General features: G+C 37.9%; 1 protein-coding gene across 1 annotated transcript in view; it reads left to right on the top strand.

The window, feature by feature from the left end:
* Window positions 1–16,942, top strand: part of VEZT (vezatin, adherens junctions transmembrane protein) — a 42,690-nt gene that overhangs the window by 10,095 nt on the left and 15,653 nt on the right. The window contains exons 2-6 of the mRNA XM_063308871.1: window positions 3,679–3,813; window positions 8,494–8,583; window positions 9,658–9,833; window positions 14,598–14,873; window positions 15,428–15,577. Coding sequence (XP_063164941.1) covers window positions 3,679–3,813; window positions 8,494–8,583; window positions 9,658–9,833; window positions 14,598–14,873; window positions 15,428–15,577 — 827 coding nt within the window. The remainder of the gene's footprint in view (window positions 1–3,678; window positions 3,814–8,493; window positions 8,584–9,657; window positions 9,834–14,597; window positions 14,874–15,427; window positions 15,578–16,942) is intronic.

Genomic DNA, 16,942 nt, shown 5'->3' with positions numbered 1-16,942 from the left:
TGTGGTTCTGGAAAATTTGTTGAATGATGAACAAACTCTTTCAGAGGCACAGGGGAAGGCGGAATAGACCATTTTAGGAAAGAAACCACTACCAACAAAATAGCATTGGCCCTTGACGTGTGGAGGTCTGATGTAATGTCCAAGGAAACTATCCCAAGGGGAGAGGATACAGCAGTCCAGACAGTTTGCTGGTAAAAAATTGGCATGGAAATACAGGTAGTCCTCAAGTTACAACAGCAATCGGAACTGGAATTTCCATCACTAAGTGATGCAGTTGCAAAGCATGACTGCGTTGCTTAGCAATGGGAATCCCTGCAGTCCTGTTTGCCATCATTAACTGAATCCTATGGTCATTAGGCAAGGCAGCATCCTGCCAGCTTCCCACAACCAAAGTCAATGGGGAAGCTGGCTGGAAGTTGCAAGTCCCAGGCCCACAGCCAGGTAAATGGCTGCTGCCAGGTGGGGGAGGGAGCAAGGGGGTGCGGGAGGGTTGGGGAGGGTTCGTGAGAGGCATGATGTGGGGAATGGGGAGGGTGCAAGGGGGTGCGGGAGGTGCTACATGAGTCAGGGAGGGTGTGGGGTGTGCAAGAGGTGCCATACAGGTCTGATATGTGTCTGTGGGTGCAGTTTGGCTTGGGGAGGGTGTGTGGGGGTGTGAGCGAGTGGCCAGTGTGGCACAAGTGCAGAGGGGGTGGGGGAGGGTGCACTGGTTTCGGAGACTTAACACAGCAACTTGCAATCTTCCCTGTGGGCTTCCCTTTTGACTTTCTGGGAAAGCTGGCATGGAAGGTTGCAAATGGCAATCATGTGATTGTGGGACATTTGGCAACTGGTTATAAGTGCAAATGGGTTGCCAAGCACCCAGATCATGATCACGTGACTGCAGGGGTGCTGGGACAGCTGGAACTCTGAGGACCAGTTGTAACCACTATTCGTTCAGTGCTGTTGTAACTTCAGATGGTCACTGAACAAATGGTTGTAAGTCAAGGACTACCTGTAAGTATGGCAAGAAAAGATATGGACCTTGACACCTGCACTAATGCAAGGCTGCCAAAAGTCATTTTGATTTATCCACAAGACTGCAGTCACAGAACTGATGGGTGGGCAAGGTCTAGGCTTTCTCCTTTCCAAATACATCAGCCTCCTCTGTGTACTTGGCAGGCAAGGCTGGAAGGCATATTTGCAGAAGGGTGGTAAATGGTGTAACTTTTAGCCCCTGCAGACTGATTTGTGCAATCTGGAGAATCAAAAGTGATTTCATTGTGGAATCAATGATAGATTGATCATTGCGGAATATGTGGATTCTGAATCTGAAGCCAGTTCAGCTGCTGCAGCAACAGGATTGCAACTAGGGCCAGTGTGGTGACCATCAGTTTTGGTACAGTTTGTCCCATCTGTTGGGCTAGCTGGTCCATCATCTGGACTGACTGATCACCAGTTGGTTCTCATATTGGAGCAATATATTGCCAACTTGATATTTATTTATTTGATTCATTGATTGATTGATTGATTGATTTTATATGGTTGTCCCACTTGTCAGATAACTCTGAATCTGCAGCATAGTTTAATTTTCAGTCTTAGATGTAGATTTTGCTAATAGATGTAGATAATATCTTCTTGAGAAACTAGTTCTTGTCTCAGTCCTTACCACCCCATTTATGACTCCAGTCAGCACAGCCATGTAACTGAAATGCTTAGAGCACAGTTATTAAGCAGTTTTGAGGGGAGATTAGTATCATCCTTAGTTCTTGAAGTCTTGTATTATTGTATTGGCTGAAAATGAGATTTTGAAAGTCTAGATTTTTTTCTTTATGTGAAGCTTGCAAGCAAGCCTCTTATATAAAGAACAACTTGTAACACAGGTAGAAAAATGTTGATATTTAGAACTGTGTAGATCATATGCACATTTACAGTGTCATTCTCCCATACTTATCTGAAATAAGATTCAAGTAATTTGCCAGATAATAAGCAAACCAAGATGGTTATGATCCAAGAAAGTATGACTAAGACATTTAAATACAATTGCTTGGCAAGATCTGCAAAACATTATATTGAAGTGCATCATTTCTTTTAAGCATCAGCTTTCTAAAAGCCTTTAAGATCTATCAGCTGATTCTGGGTTCCTCCTATTGCACAGTAACAGAAGAAACAGCAACGTCTTAGTGAACTGCTTCTGGCTGCTTCTGCTTCTATGCCAGGAAAATGTACCTGGATGAAAGTACAGGTGCAGTTTCTCTGATTTGTACTTCAGATTTTCTGCTCCAGTCACCCTGGAGAGACAAGTAGAAAGAAATGGGGAGGTGGAAGAAATTCTCTCAGATGCATTGGAAGTGTGTTTAAGAGAAAGGTGGAATCATATTTTCCAGGAGACAAAAATCATATTGCCTGTAAGTCTTGTGGATATGTATGTGTTTTAGCATAAACTTCAAACTTGACTACATTTAGTTTTAGCAATTAAAATATGTGCCACAGGGCAGTTGAAGGTTATTCTTGAGAAAGTCATCTTAACTTCTAACTTTTGATCCATCTTTAGCTTTACTGTGGCTTTAATTAAGGATATAATGGTATTTTAATCTGTATGGGTTTGTAAGTTTATATAATTAAGAGTTAATAAAAGGTTAGATATACAGGAGATAAATTAGGGTGGAGTAGGGAGGAGACCTAATGGAGAAAGTCTTAGTCATTTCCTTTATCCTGTATCAGCAGAAATGTTCTTGGTATGCCTTACAGGCAGTTATGATAATGCATTGGATCACTATTCATGTTTATATCTTAGTTCAATTTACAGTTTTAAAACATATAAGTTTATTCTTTTTTATGGAATGCAGTCAATGTGTTAAATAAAGGAATGTTAATTTGACAGGAAAAAAGCAATAGTAACCTTTATCCTGCTTTTCTTTAAATATCTTCATTTTTTCATAACCTTTTGTATGCTTATTCTTTCTTACCTGCTCACTTTTATTTCTGCATTGTAGTTGAGTGACTATTTCAGTTTATTTAGGAGGCACTTAGTCTTTACTCAAGGTAGTACAGTATAGTATAACAAACCTAAAACAAAAGAACTATTGGCTAGGGCGTGTTACTGTAAAATTATTTTATAGCTTTTTATCCTGTATATTTAATTGATATTCCATTGCCAGACCAATTCAATAAGATGCTAATTGAGGGCTTTGGTGGTTACCCTTTATCCTGTTGTGGTGATAAAATATATGAAAGCCAGTAACTAGTACCAAAATTAAATGTGTTGTGTAGTGTATATATTTTTAATGTCAGCTAAGTGGTAGCTGGAAACATTCCTTCCTATAAGCCAAAAATGCCCTGCTTAATTTTTTTTCACCTGTCTTCTGTGCTTAAGAAAACCTTTGCAAAGTTCTGTTCATTTGTAAGTCTCATCAGAGGAACTCCTCCTTCCAGGAATAGGTCTAATTCCAACAGGAAACAAGTTTTCTTATGCTTAAGCTAGATTCCCTTTATGTTTTTGCAATGCTGCTGTTGTATAGCAGAACATACAGTTGGCTTCTAAGTAGCCTTATGAATGTCATTTCTTGAGATTTTTCCAAGATCCATTGGAATATTTCCATCTAATGTTATGTAATATTTAAGTAAACTGTAATAATTATTTCCAGCTCTTCTGCATAAACAGACTACTTAATTATGGCTTTTTAAATTTCATTTTAGAATTCACCACTTTATCAGTACTTACAGGATCTGGGACATACTGATTTTGAAATATGCTCACCATTGTTGCAGAAGTCAGAAGAATGCACATCCAAAGAGGGACCAAAAGATATGGATGTAAGTGTCATTCAGGAGGTAAGTAGTTGGTATAGTAAGCTATATAATCTGCTGTGAACATTTTGATATCTGTTTAAAAATGCATTGCCTTTGTGAAACTTGCTGTATGTTTGCATGTGAATGCTGCTGACAACATTGTGTATTTGTTGGCTAATGTCATTGCTCTTGGACCTATTGTGCCAGTTGTCCAGAATTTTAGCTTTTAGGGAGCTACTAAAGTCAGGCAATGGACAATGTTTCTTAGCCTGCTGTGGTTTGAGGGTAGTTGTGGTAATTGGGAGGACACTTGCTACTTTTTCTTCTCTTGTCCCTGTTGTTAGACCTTAATATTGTGTTTTAATGTTTTGCAGTTGTTCCCAGATAGCTCAGTCTCATCTAGTAGATAGGGTTAAGGAACATTTTCTTCTTTGGCAGCAGCCACAACAGAAGAAATCAGTGATTTAAACCCCAAAAGATGTATTTGTGGGAAAAAGAAATATGGGATATTATGAAAAGATATAAGTAGTTCTATCAGTTTCCTTATTTTTATATTCCAATTCGGCTCTTACCAAAATACTATTTTCATTGCCCTCGGGCCTAAAAACAAAAAAGAAGGAAAGGAAAGGAAAGGAAAGGAAAGGAAAGGAAAATAAGAAATCTAAGGTATCAGTGATTGCTATCACAGTCTTACTGAAATGACCATGATTAATTAGAGTGGAATCTTATATATATATGGTGAAAGCAATAAAGAACTGGAGTTTGGAATATACTGACTTGACACTGTTCTTGTCCTGACCCTGACAGTATCATATGACATGTGTATTCTAATACACCATTAACAACCTAGACAATTTAAATTAAATTTAACAATTAAATTTCTTAATAAACATTAAAACTACTGAAAGAACAAGAATTCATTGTTTGCTTTGCACTAAGGACAGAACAATGCATTATCTTCCATAACCTGTGTATGATATCACCTTCATAAGATATATTCTAAGACATAGACATTTTGTTCTTGCAGTCGATAATTGACAGTCAGAAAGGGGCTTTTAGCTTTTCTTTCCTTATCCATCTAATTTCCCCTACATATGCATTCTGGAATATTTTAAAAATGTTTTCCTGCAGCTGGACTCTAGGAAGTTGACAGTGTGAGTTTAAAAAAAAACTGGAGTAACATTTAAAAGCAAAAGAATTCAATGCCATCCTCCTGACAGTCTCACAAATACTTGAACCTTGCAGAGGTTTGCAATTGTGGTTGGTTTTCATTCACAGTGAGCATTTTCAAATATTTGTCTTGCTTTTGTTATTTTATCAGAAGATTAATCCCACTCTGGATAACAGAACAGAACATTCACAGAGGGATACTTCTGAGACTCTTGTATGGGAATGGCAAACTGTAGACCTGTTTAATTAAAAGTGGTCATGAATCTGACAATGGTTTAAAGTTTATTTACAAATCCATATGGTTTTACGATGCAAACAATCATACATATGCACTTATGCAAAAATATATTAATCAACGTTTATTTACAAACCCTTTTAGTTTTACAGTGCAAACAATTACACATATGCACTTGCGCAGGGAATATATATATATATATATATATATATATATATATATATTAGAGCAGGATAGCTTTTAGAAATTATAATTAATGAAATTAATATTTAATATTACTGCTTGAAGCTTCATGAATAATATGTTATCTTACCTTCCTTTTATCCCCACAGGAAGATTCAATCCTTCTACCTCAACATCAAAAACACTCAACCTTTTATAATTTTACATAGTTTTATAACTCTTGGTTACTTTGTGGGTGTTACTCTGTATCTCAGAAACATTACATTTTTCTGAACTAAATATAGAGGCAAGAAGATACACTGTAAAGCAAGAAATGAAAATACAATATCTGTTTGCTCCAAACTAGCTCAAATTACTGTAGTCAAACTTTCTAACAATCATATTTTTTAGGTTTAATTCTCTGTCATCATGCTCCTCAAGGGCATGGCTGTAAATCTCAGCTCTCAGACATTTAACTTCTTATTCAGGAACAGGCCTACTTGGCAGAACATTCCTGGACATAGCTCAGCAAGATGAGTTTCTTTATTGAAAACAGGATTAATCCCATATACACATAGATTACCCACTGTAGCATCCATAAAAAAAACCCTTATATAGGTTTGTGTTCTTGATTACAAATTCTAGGTTCTTTCCTCCTGCCTTCGTAGGTGAACAGAATCTTACCTTTCTTTCAGTTGCCTTAAAAAGCATGTGACCTATGTTGACATAACTGTGGTTCTCTTTAGCTTGGGAACCACTGATACTTACTCACCAGCTTCATTCCTTGCACTTTCTTCTTCTCTATTTTCTCCTTCCTCTCCCTTCTGAATCTAAAAGTGTCAGGTTCTTTTCCCCTCCCTCATTTTTCTTGGGGATTGCTAGAAGGATATTTGCCCAGCTGTTCATTCCCATTTCTTCCTTGGCTGGAGCTAACACTATCACTTCCCCTTTTTTTAGGCCTCTCCTCCCTAAGTGGTTTGCTACTTATAGATTTGCATGGCAACAAGTATGGCAAGAAAAAACCATAGGCCTTGATATGTGCTCTAATGCAGTGTTTCATTCAAGTAGTTTAATTAAATATGAGCAATGCTGCCTTTACATTCAATTCCTACTTAGAGATAAGAGGGTTAGTTAAGCTGGCTGGCTGGCATTCTCCAGCTGGGATTTTCTTCTCTGGGCTAGCCAAATATGATCATTCTCCTCTCTCTTCTTCAGCTTTTCACAAAAGCTACCTCCATTGGGTAGATTTTTCCCATGGCTTCTTCCTTCAGTGGGTCTTTGGACTTCTTCTCACTCCAATTACTTAAAAGAGCCTTGTCCCTGGTTCCCTTGGATACAATAAACCTTCAACAGCCTTATTGGTCTGGTAGTCATTACACCTCTCTCTCTCTTCTATTTTCTTTATAGAAGACTTTTCTTTACGTCACCAGCTCCTTCCTCCCATTTCCTGTGGGAAGTTATAAGAATCCATGCTATCTGTCTAATCTCAGGATTTGCTAACAGTAGAAAGAACAGTATGTCTGGCTGAGTGGATAAGTGACAGGATAGTCACTTAGAAAGTCATGGGCAACTGCATGTGATCACATCCCTTTTTTATAAGATGTGTTGGTTATGGTTAGTGTAGCAAAATTAGGAATTGATTTATTTAAATTGTAAAGGTACCTCTTTTATGCAAATCAGATTGTAAGCCCCTTTGAGATATAATTTGGTAAAAAAATGTATCCCTTCTGCAAATGTTTTGTAATGTAGAGGTTAAGGTGTTGGACTAGCACCAGGGAGACCCAGGTTAAAGTCCCCCCTTAGGCATAAAAGCTTACTGGATGACTTTGAGCTAGCCCAACCTAACTCACAGACTTGTGAGGAAAAAATAGGAGAAGAGTGATATGCTGCCACGAGTTCTTGAGCAAAAGGCAGGATATAAATCTAATAAATCATACATTATATATAAGCCATCCTGTTTGTTGACAAAAAAGGTGAAAGCACTAGCAAGGGAAGGGGGGCAGACAAAAGTTTTGTGTAAGTTCTCATTGATGAATTCCTTTAGATGGGCTAATTTTGTATCTGACATTGGGTAGTGGTGTTTTGTGGGAATCTCAGCTCTAGGATTGATCAGTCACAGAACTGATGGGAGGAAACAGGGTCTACTTCCCCCTTTTCAAACACAATAGTATAGTCTACATATTTGGCAGGCAAAATTGAAGGGTCTACTTACTGAGAGGTAGTGATTGGTGAGGGTTTGAGGCCCTGCAGGCTGTGAGTTTTGCATCTTGGGGACTTAAAGATGTTGTCACCTGGCCCCTATGATGAAGATTGTGACTCAGTAATCCATCTTTTCCAAATACTATTACAAAATATAAAGTTGAATGAACTTCTGATGATTGCTGATAGAAATTGCAAAGGTTTGGAATATTGTGTGGTGGGTTTTGAACATTAGTACTTCAGAAGGGGACATCTTACAAGGACATTTAGATACAATGTGGACAGGATCTCCATAAAATAAACATACAATTTACAGTATGTACATTGGTGCAACTTGTCTCAGGCAGAGGACAAAAGAGAGTATTATTTGGTAGACATGATCTAGCTTGTATTTTTGTGTGTGCATAAATAGCATACTTGTCATTATCTTTTCCAACTGGAATTAAATCTAAGAATGTCATTCCAAGATACATAAATAACTTAATAAGAGGCTAATTATTACTGTTATATACTGCAAACTATTGGCTTGCCATATTTTCAAGTACTAACTTGTCCCTTACTAGTTGTTGTCATTCTAGTTGTCATTAAAATACCATTCTGGAATAAGAGTTTATGCATTAAAGATGGTGAAATAGTCTTACTGAATTGTAAAACGTATTTTTAAAGTGCATAGATAATATATTGTTTTTTAAAAATACAACATTTAATAAAAACCACTTTCAGTGCTCTGTTTATGATCTTAAAAGCTATATGACTTGGTATACAGTACATTAATATGGTGGGCTGCCAACAATCCATACTCCTGGAAAACCTGATCTGATCTCTGATATGTTATGGGCTGTCTGCTTTCCAATATGGCTTCTTGGAACTTAGGTTCAATGAAAACAATCTTCAGATGAAATTAATGAAGGCTGTTTACGTATTTAAGGCTTCAAACACTTTTTAATTCTTTACAGAAAGACATCCTGTCAAATCTAGCTGAGAGATTAAAAAGCTGGCTTCCCTTTTTCCCATATAAGAAAAAGCATGATATGCTTCATCAGTTGGTAAGCGCCTGTTATTACCAGCTCGCTCTCCTTTCGAGCAACTCATCCATTTTCCTTAATACTTTTCTACTTAATTCCTTATTAAATATTTTCTATTTTTACTAATAGAAAATTGTTAAGACAGTATCTAATCATTTGTTTGTCATGTTACATAGTTTGCAAACTGAAATATTAGATGTTTAAATCTGTATAGAAAGTAATCTACATATGAGGAGACTAAAACTGGTTTTGCAGACATTTTTATGTTTAAGAATCATTACTATTTTTGTACATGTTAGGAACATAACTATCCTTTTATGAAGCTGCTAAATATGCATATCTTCAAATTATTCTGTAGCTTTTATTCTTGTTTTCAAAATAAACATGGTATTAACTTTTTAATACTAAAACAGTTCTCATTGCTATAAATGTAACAACCTTGCAAATCATATTTCACCCAAAAATGATGTTTGAAGAGCAGCTATCTGGCCATTGGTTCTCAATCCTATTTCAAATAATCACTCCCATCACATATTGCTGTCTCCAGCTTCAGTTGTTCTTTCCCACTCTGGAATGTTACCAGGCAATGAGGCAAGCACTGTGAAGAGGGTTATTGCTGGGGTGCATAGCTCTGTGCATCTCTCTTGAAGTCGAGATCCTTGAAAATAAAAAGCTATGCTTAAACAAAGGGAAACCCACCAGGCTGGCTGAGTGGGTCCAGAGCCGCTGTAATCTTTGCCACAAATACTTGTGGCTCCTGGTACAGTGTTGCTACATTAGGAGCAGGACCTAGAAACAGAGGGTGTGCCAAGCTGGCATTTTTATTTCTAGCACCTAAAATCTCTGACTTTATATAGTAAGAGACTTAAAATATTTGCTTCAGGAACTCATGGGCCTTCTCCATTTTCCTTAACACAGACAGCGGCATATTGCTTACTTTTCTTCTTTCCTCTTATGATCTCTGATTGCTAAATTTAATATACACTGTAGCACTATGTTTGTAATAACAGAATTTAAAATGTTTTAAATTTAATGCTTGCTTTTGTGCATGAATGTGCTCAGCTGATACTGCTTTTCTCTTCCCTCTATATTAAGGATGTTGGTTTTCGTTCAGAGGCTCTCTGCACCATCCTGCAACAGGAAGTTCTGCTACAGGAGGATGTTGAACTGATTGAACTATTTGATCCTAGTATCCTGTCTGCAGGACAGCTCAAGCCCCAGGAACATGGACATCTTCCAACACTATGCTCCCTAGCAACTCCTAATACCTGGTATTGACTTGAGCCACATGCATGTTATGTGAATATATTATGTGTATTGCTAAAGGAAGTATATTTGCACACATGGCCTCCCAGTGAATAGAAATATTACTTACTTTGCTCTGTCTTTTTCTTCTATATGCTAGCTCATGACTTTGATATTGGCTATATCTCTATGTATTCCTTGCTAATTTGCAGGAGTATGTTTTGTTTTACCATATTTTCCCAACAGGCAAATGACCCTGAATTTATGACATCCTCCCCAGAAAAAAAAAAATAGAAACAAATATTAAAATTCCAACCACTATCCAACTTTTCTATTTTAGTTAGGATTACCAATTCCTGGGGAACTTTTTCTCCCAGCAGCATGTGTATGTTACATTTATTCATATCTATGTGTATTATGTGTACTAACCAAAGGTTTCACTCTTCTTAGAGTCAGGCAAAAAAATTACTATTAATTGAATGAATTACTATTTATTAAAATTCTCACACATAAGATGATCTTTTTGCATTCATGTAAGTACATGTACATTCACAGAAAGGAATAATGAAGAAATCTGATGTAATTGAGCATAAAACTATGTACTTTAGTAAGGCACATTGTGTTTAGTAGCTCTTACTCTTAGGTAAATATGAATAAGTTGTTGCTGTGCTGATGATGGATTGTTTAGTACTGCTTATCAAATGTAAAATGAGATGGAAACTTGGGAAGAAGTCCTTCGAATGCTGAACAGTTTTTTCCTTCTGCTTGTAAAATGGGTCAGTAGAGACCTTTCTGCTGAGCTGGAAACACAAGGAAATCTGTGGATGCTTACTGTTTAAATATATCTTACTGTCAAGTAAATTGTGGAGAGTAAGTCCTTTCAGTCAGAATACTGTTTCATTCTATTCTAGTTTCCCTCTGTGTGGGGTAAGTGACTTATCTATGGAAGCTCCTGATTTTCCAGAGTCTTCATTCATTTATAGTTTCTGTGGATAGAGAGGTCTCTGTACAGGTAGTTCTCAACCTAAGACCATTCGTCAGTGACTGTTCTAAGTTATGACAGCACTGAACGAATTGTGGTTATGACCGGTCCTCGGAATTCTGGCCATCCCAACACCCTCATGGTCATGTGATTGCAATATAGGTGCTTGGCAACCCATTCGCACTTACAACCGGTTGCCAAGCGCCCCACAATCACATGATTGCCCTTTGCAACCTTCCCTGCCAGCTTCCCCAGAAAGTCAGTGGGGAAGCCAGCAGGGAGGGTTGCAAGTCACTGGAGTAAGTCACCCCCACCTGCACAGCCTTCTCCAGCCTCTCAACTCATGCTGCGTCGGCCACTTGTGCACCCTCCCGGACCCATACTGCACACCCACATACCCTTCCTGACTCTCCCTGCCCCACACCACACCTCTTGTGCACCTTCCCCAACCCATGCTGTGCCTCTCATGCATCTGACCTGTGCCACACCTCTCACACACCTGACGCACATCTCTTGCCCAACCTCGTGCACCCAACCCGTGCCATGCCTCTCATGCACACCCTCACATCCTCCCCAACCCAAGCAGCACCTCTTTTGCACTCTCACACACCCTCCCTGACCAGTGCCATGCCTCTCGCGCACCTCACACACCTGATGTGCATTGTGCCTCTCACGTACCGATGCTGTGCCTCTCGCGCACCCGCTTGCACCTGACCTGCACTGTGCATCTTGCACGTCCCCACGTACTCTTTCACACCCGCCCCAACCTTCACGCACACCCACGCACACCCCCTTGCTCCCTCCTCTATCAGTAGCAGCCACTTGCCTGCCAGCCTGGGACTTACAGCTTCCTGCCAGCTTCCCCCTGACTTTGTTTGTGGGAAGCTGGTAGGAAGTTGCTTTGCCTAACAACCATGGGATTCAGTTAATGATGTCAACTGAGACTGCAGGGTTTGCTGTCACTAAGCAATGCGGTCACGCTTTACGACCTCATCACTTAGCGCTGGAAATTCTGGTCCCAATTGCTGTTGTAAATCAAGGATTACCTGTATTGCTGATTATCACCTGCTACATTGGGAAGACAAGAAGAAGATAGATCTAGCATGTTTGCCCTTGTTCCCCTGAAGCAAGGGCAAATGGTTTCTCATAGTCTGATGGTCTCTATTTCCTTATTTGCACCTCCTGCCCATTACATCGTTCTCAGTAACTACAAGACAGAGTTTCAATTATTTGTGTAATTTGTGCATCCTTTTTTTCTTCTCCAAGTCTTGAAAGAGCTATGGAAGGAAAGTTTAGAGAGTACAGAACCTTTTTATATGAAATATATTCTTCATCCTCCCCAAACTACTTGTTTTGGGGCTAAGAAGAGTGAGCAATGTCATATAGATTGTTTGCTTTAATGTTTGTATTTATTTTTTATTTTTATTGTTTAATTTAAACGTATTAGCTGTCAAACTCCAATGGACTCTGGGTGGCGTATAAAACTAGAAAAAACATACAAAGAGGTAACAACATTAAATCAGAAGATAGCCCAGACTAAAATAGTCTATTAAACAACAAAATTAAAAAACAACGGGGGCCTTAGACAAATAATAAACAACCTGTGGCCCTCGACCAAAGCCAGGTTTTCAAAGCTTTTCAGAATCCTAGGAGAGAGGGCGCTATCCTTCTCTGGGGGGGGGGTGCTATTCCCAAGGTTGGGGGTCGCAACGGAGAAGGCACGCTGCCTTGGTCCCACAGGATGAAAACATTTTATGGAGGAGACCTGGAGCACACCCACTCTGCCGGAACATACTGAACAGGCAGAAATGATTGGAGACGAACGGTCCTTCCGATTTCCAGGCCCTATGCCGTATACAGTTTTATACGTAATAACCAGCACCTTGAATTGCACATGGAAACTGACTGGAAGCCAATGCAGCCCATGCAGCAGCAGTGAGAGATGGGCACACTGAGAGGTGCCTGTTACTGGTCACACTGCATTTTGAGCCGGCTGTAGCTTCTGGGTGGTCTCCAAGGGCAGCCCTATGCAGAGTGCATTGCAATAATCCAGTCGTAAGGTGACCAGGGCATGAGTAACTGTCCAAAAGGCCACCCAGTCGAGCAAAAGAAACATTTGGTGCACAAGATGAACCTGTGCAAAGGCCCTCCTGGCCGCAGCTGCCACCTGCTCTTCAAGCAGTATTGCGAGTCCAAAAGGAGCTCCAAATTGCACCCCAGTCTTGAACGGGGAAGTGCAGCCCCATCCAAGACCAACGACGGTAACATCCCTGACCCTGGGGACCCAAACAGCCATAGACATTCAGCCTTGTTAGAATTGAGCTGAAGTCTGTTCTGCCCCATCCAGACACAAATATATCTAATTAGAACTATTTGGTCCTGTCTTGAGAGGCTATATAAGTTCATATAGAAACATACTGTAAGAACAAGCTTTTGGTAAACGTAACAGGAAACTGCAAATTATTCACAATGAGCAACTAAAGACTCAAATGGGCTTATCCATATTTATGTCTCAGTCATGGGTTCACATTTTGGTATCTCGTCTGTGTTCCTGCAAAGTAATGTATTTCATAATTTTTCAAAACATCCTCTAGTGGGAAAAAATTGCTGTTGAGCATAATTGTAATAAAGTATGGTTTTAAGAAAAACAGCAGCAATTTGAGATTCTACCCACAATTTTTCTTAGATTCAACTTTTTAAATAGTCCAAACACCTTTACAGCGTACTGTTTAGGTTAAGTGAATCAGAAACAGAGCAGACAAAAAGATCATTGCAGGATTTGGTAACTAAAGAAACATACCCTTTTCTCCTGTACTTAGAACTTGGAAAGCTGTACATTTACCACCCTTCTTTGCTGAACAATTACTCTTTATGTCATATTTGGAAGAATATATTTATTCAATGAATGTATTTTAAGTTAACACATCATGGTCTGTATCTTATTGTTAACCTTCATCCGTAGAGTTATTAGAAAAAGCTTCGGTTAATAAATGAAGGCAATTTAAGAACAAGATAATATGCTGAAGGTGAAACCATTAGACATTTAACTAGTTGAGAAATCTACTGAAAAGAAATAGAGATCAAATCCAGAACAAATTGCATTTCCCTGTAGGTGAACATTAATAGAAATCTGCAATTAATTTTTCAGTCTGTGCCTAGTGGTAAGAATGGTTAGACTCAGTGCGATTGTACTGCAGTTCTGTAAACCCAGACAACATATCTCACATATGAGAACTGAGTTTTAATCACCTAAATTCAACTTTTATTTTGCATAGGTATTCTCATTTTTAATTATTAAAAATAATTAAAAGTATCTACTTGCAAGTCAGCCCAGTTGCTTTTGCATGCAGCTAGTGTTGAATTTAAGATGAGAGCTATATTTGCACTTGAAGGATATTCTATGTGGAGATTTTAGGCTGAAATCCAGCCAATTTCAAAGCCACCTTTTAAGCTATAACATTAATAAAAGATTCCATTTCAAGGCTGTTGTAGCTGCTCACACTTAGTCAATAGTTCTCCCAATCTATATGACTAATGGAATGGATTGGTATTGAGGAAACAAAATTTAAAGATTTTAAAAATGGACATGTGTCACACAAAGTGAGAGACTAATTAGAAACATTGGGCAGGATGCTGCCTGTAATATGCTCCCATCTCTGTTTCTATGTGTGCTAAAGGCTTTTGCTGTTAAATGAAAAATAGAATCTTGGATCCCCAATTGTAAAAATAGGCATCAGAACTTCGAAAATCAAGCCAGGGAGCATACATAGGTATGTCTCATGTTGCTTTTTTTTGTTCTGTTTTGCAGGGATATTTCGATACTGTTTATCTTCATCAGCACACTGATTATGGTTCCTTCTTTATGGAGTGGATCCCTTGGCTTAATTTGGGGAGTAGTTTTCTTGGTTTACATAAGTATGCGAGGTTGGGACATAACACGTATTGCAAAGCTACAAATGTCTCTTAAAAAATGTCATCTCCAACTAGAAGATATAGTGGCTAATTGCCGTGTCTTCACTAACCTTGTGAGGAAAGCACTGCGACTCATTCAAGAAACTGAAGTCATTTCCAGGGGATTTACTCTGTAAGTCTGAATTGATTTGTACCCGTTTGTCAAATCTTAAATTAATAAATGGTGAATAAATTTTTCTTTTCAAAAATCTTAGATTTTTAAAATTTATGCAGTGTATCTGACATAATAAGTGAATTCTCTGGCCCTCAAATCAAGCATACTGTATGTGTAGAAAGGAGATAACAAGGACAAATTTTATGTTTTTCCATCTTGACTAGGTCTTAAACTAGGAATTTCAGGACTGTTGCTTTTACAGAATTGGAAAGGAGAAAGTAGAAATCAAGTCCTAGTGATACAGTGCAGTTTTTATTTATATGAAAGAGGTGATTTCAATTGTTTTTTATACTTGGCCTCACATTAGATTTTAAATTTTATCCTTTACAGATAGTTTAATAAATGGTTCCTTTCTCAACATAATACTTCAATTTGTAAATTGAAACAGTATCTCAGGATGTATAAAGATATATTCTATAAATTCAGAGAAAATAAAAGGCTGTATTATTGTTTTATATTTTTTATCATTCTTTAGGACATCTGTACAGTTGTATCACATTTTACTTTTCAAGTTTGCTTGACAGGGTTAGTGCTGCTTGCCCATATAATAAAAGTGGACAGCATCCTTGTCAGCATCTGATTGGTCTTCGAAAAGCCGTGTATCGATCAGTAAGAGCCAACCTCAGAGCTTCAAGACTTGCTACCTTACATATGCTTAAACAATATCCTTTGAAAATAATACGTTATAGGGGAAAAATTTAGCATACCACAGTGAGTGGCTGCTATGCAAGAATTTGGTGAGCTGCCAAATTTTTACTTACAAGCTCTATATTCCACCCTTTCTCTTAACAGTTTCTTTCAATTTGATCATCTTGCTGTTTTATAATCAGTCTGTTTTCACTAATATCCCATCTACTCTCATACATCTTTTTCCAAAAGGAAGTCCCTCTATCTTTATTGAATGGGCACTTATATCACAGATTACATTCATAGGCCTAGACTATGAATCTTAGTAGGGATATAATTGCACTTTAAGTAACTAATAAACTTGTTCTGTCTTTGACCTAGCACACCTTTTTAGATATTCCAAGAAGTTTATTCCCCTCCTCTTCTAATCTGTTCTTAGCACAAAAGGGTGAAGCTAGTCCAGTCATAGGTTAGGCTTAGTTGAATCAGAGAGGAAAGAAGGCAGCAAGAAAGTTTACCTAAAGACAACTTTTCCCTTTTCCCATTATTTAAAAGAGACTAAGAAAATGTTGCCAAGTAACTGCATGGATTTGTCCATGTAGTTGCTAGGAGTCAAATCTGACTTGAAAGCAAAAAGAAAAAAATTAATTTATATTCTATGGCTCACCTACACTCTACTGCATCTATAGTACCCACCCCCACTCCCGCCTTTTAGGTGTACTAAAATGTATTTACGTATAGAACAATGCCTCCTTTGTTTTCCATTTTAAATTTATGTTGAACACAGAACTCTCTTTTTTTATTGAATTCTGTTGGATTCTGAGTGCCTCAACCTTTCTTCTGTAGCTATTGAAGTCTGTATAGATCATAACATTTTTTTAAAAGTATTTTCATGTTATCAGAAAAAATCTTGAGATCCTGATTCTCTGCTAATTTTTTTCAAGCTGAAACTCCTCTGAGTTTGGTGTGACTGTAACATTCATTCAAGTGTTCAGTAGATTAAATCTGTAGAATATTTATGCTAATCATAATTCTTATTCAAGCTAAATATGGTTTTTATTATGTCCTTTTAATCTACATGTAAATTATATCATTCACAAAAATTAATGTTAAAAAGGAATACAGATAGTTTCAGCTTTATTGGCAAAACAGATTTTTGCTTAGGATAGAGTACTGCAAATGAGAAAAAGGAATTCTATACTCTCTTATTTCTTAAAAAAAATCACTTGAATTCTGTTACTCCACAATCTTATGTCCAGTTTGTTCTTTCTCCAGCAACTTGTTTGAACTAAAGCTAACACTGTTTCATCTACAAATACTTTGTAGGCTGTTTAACTTGTAAAGTAGATAAATTACTTCTTTCCACATTATATTTGTCAATATTGCATGCCATGCAAAAG

Source organism: Candoia aspera, chromosome 7 (assembly GCF_035149785.1).
Source record: "Candoia aspera isolate rCanAsp1 chromosome 7, rCanAsp1.hap2, whole genome shotgun sequence".
NCBI lineage: Eukaryota > Metazoa > Chordata > Lepidosauria > Squamata > Boidae > Candoia > Candoia aspera.
Note: the sequence above shows the minus strand (reverse complement) of the source record. Positions and strands in the feature narration are given on the sequence as shown.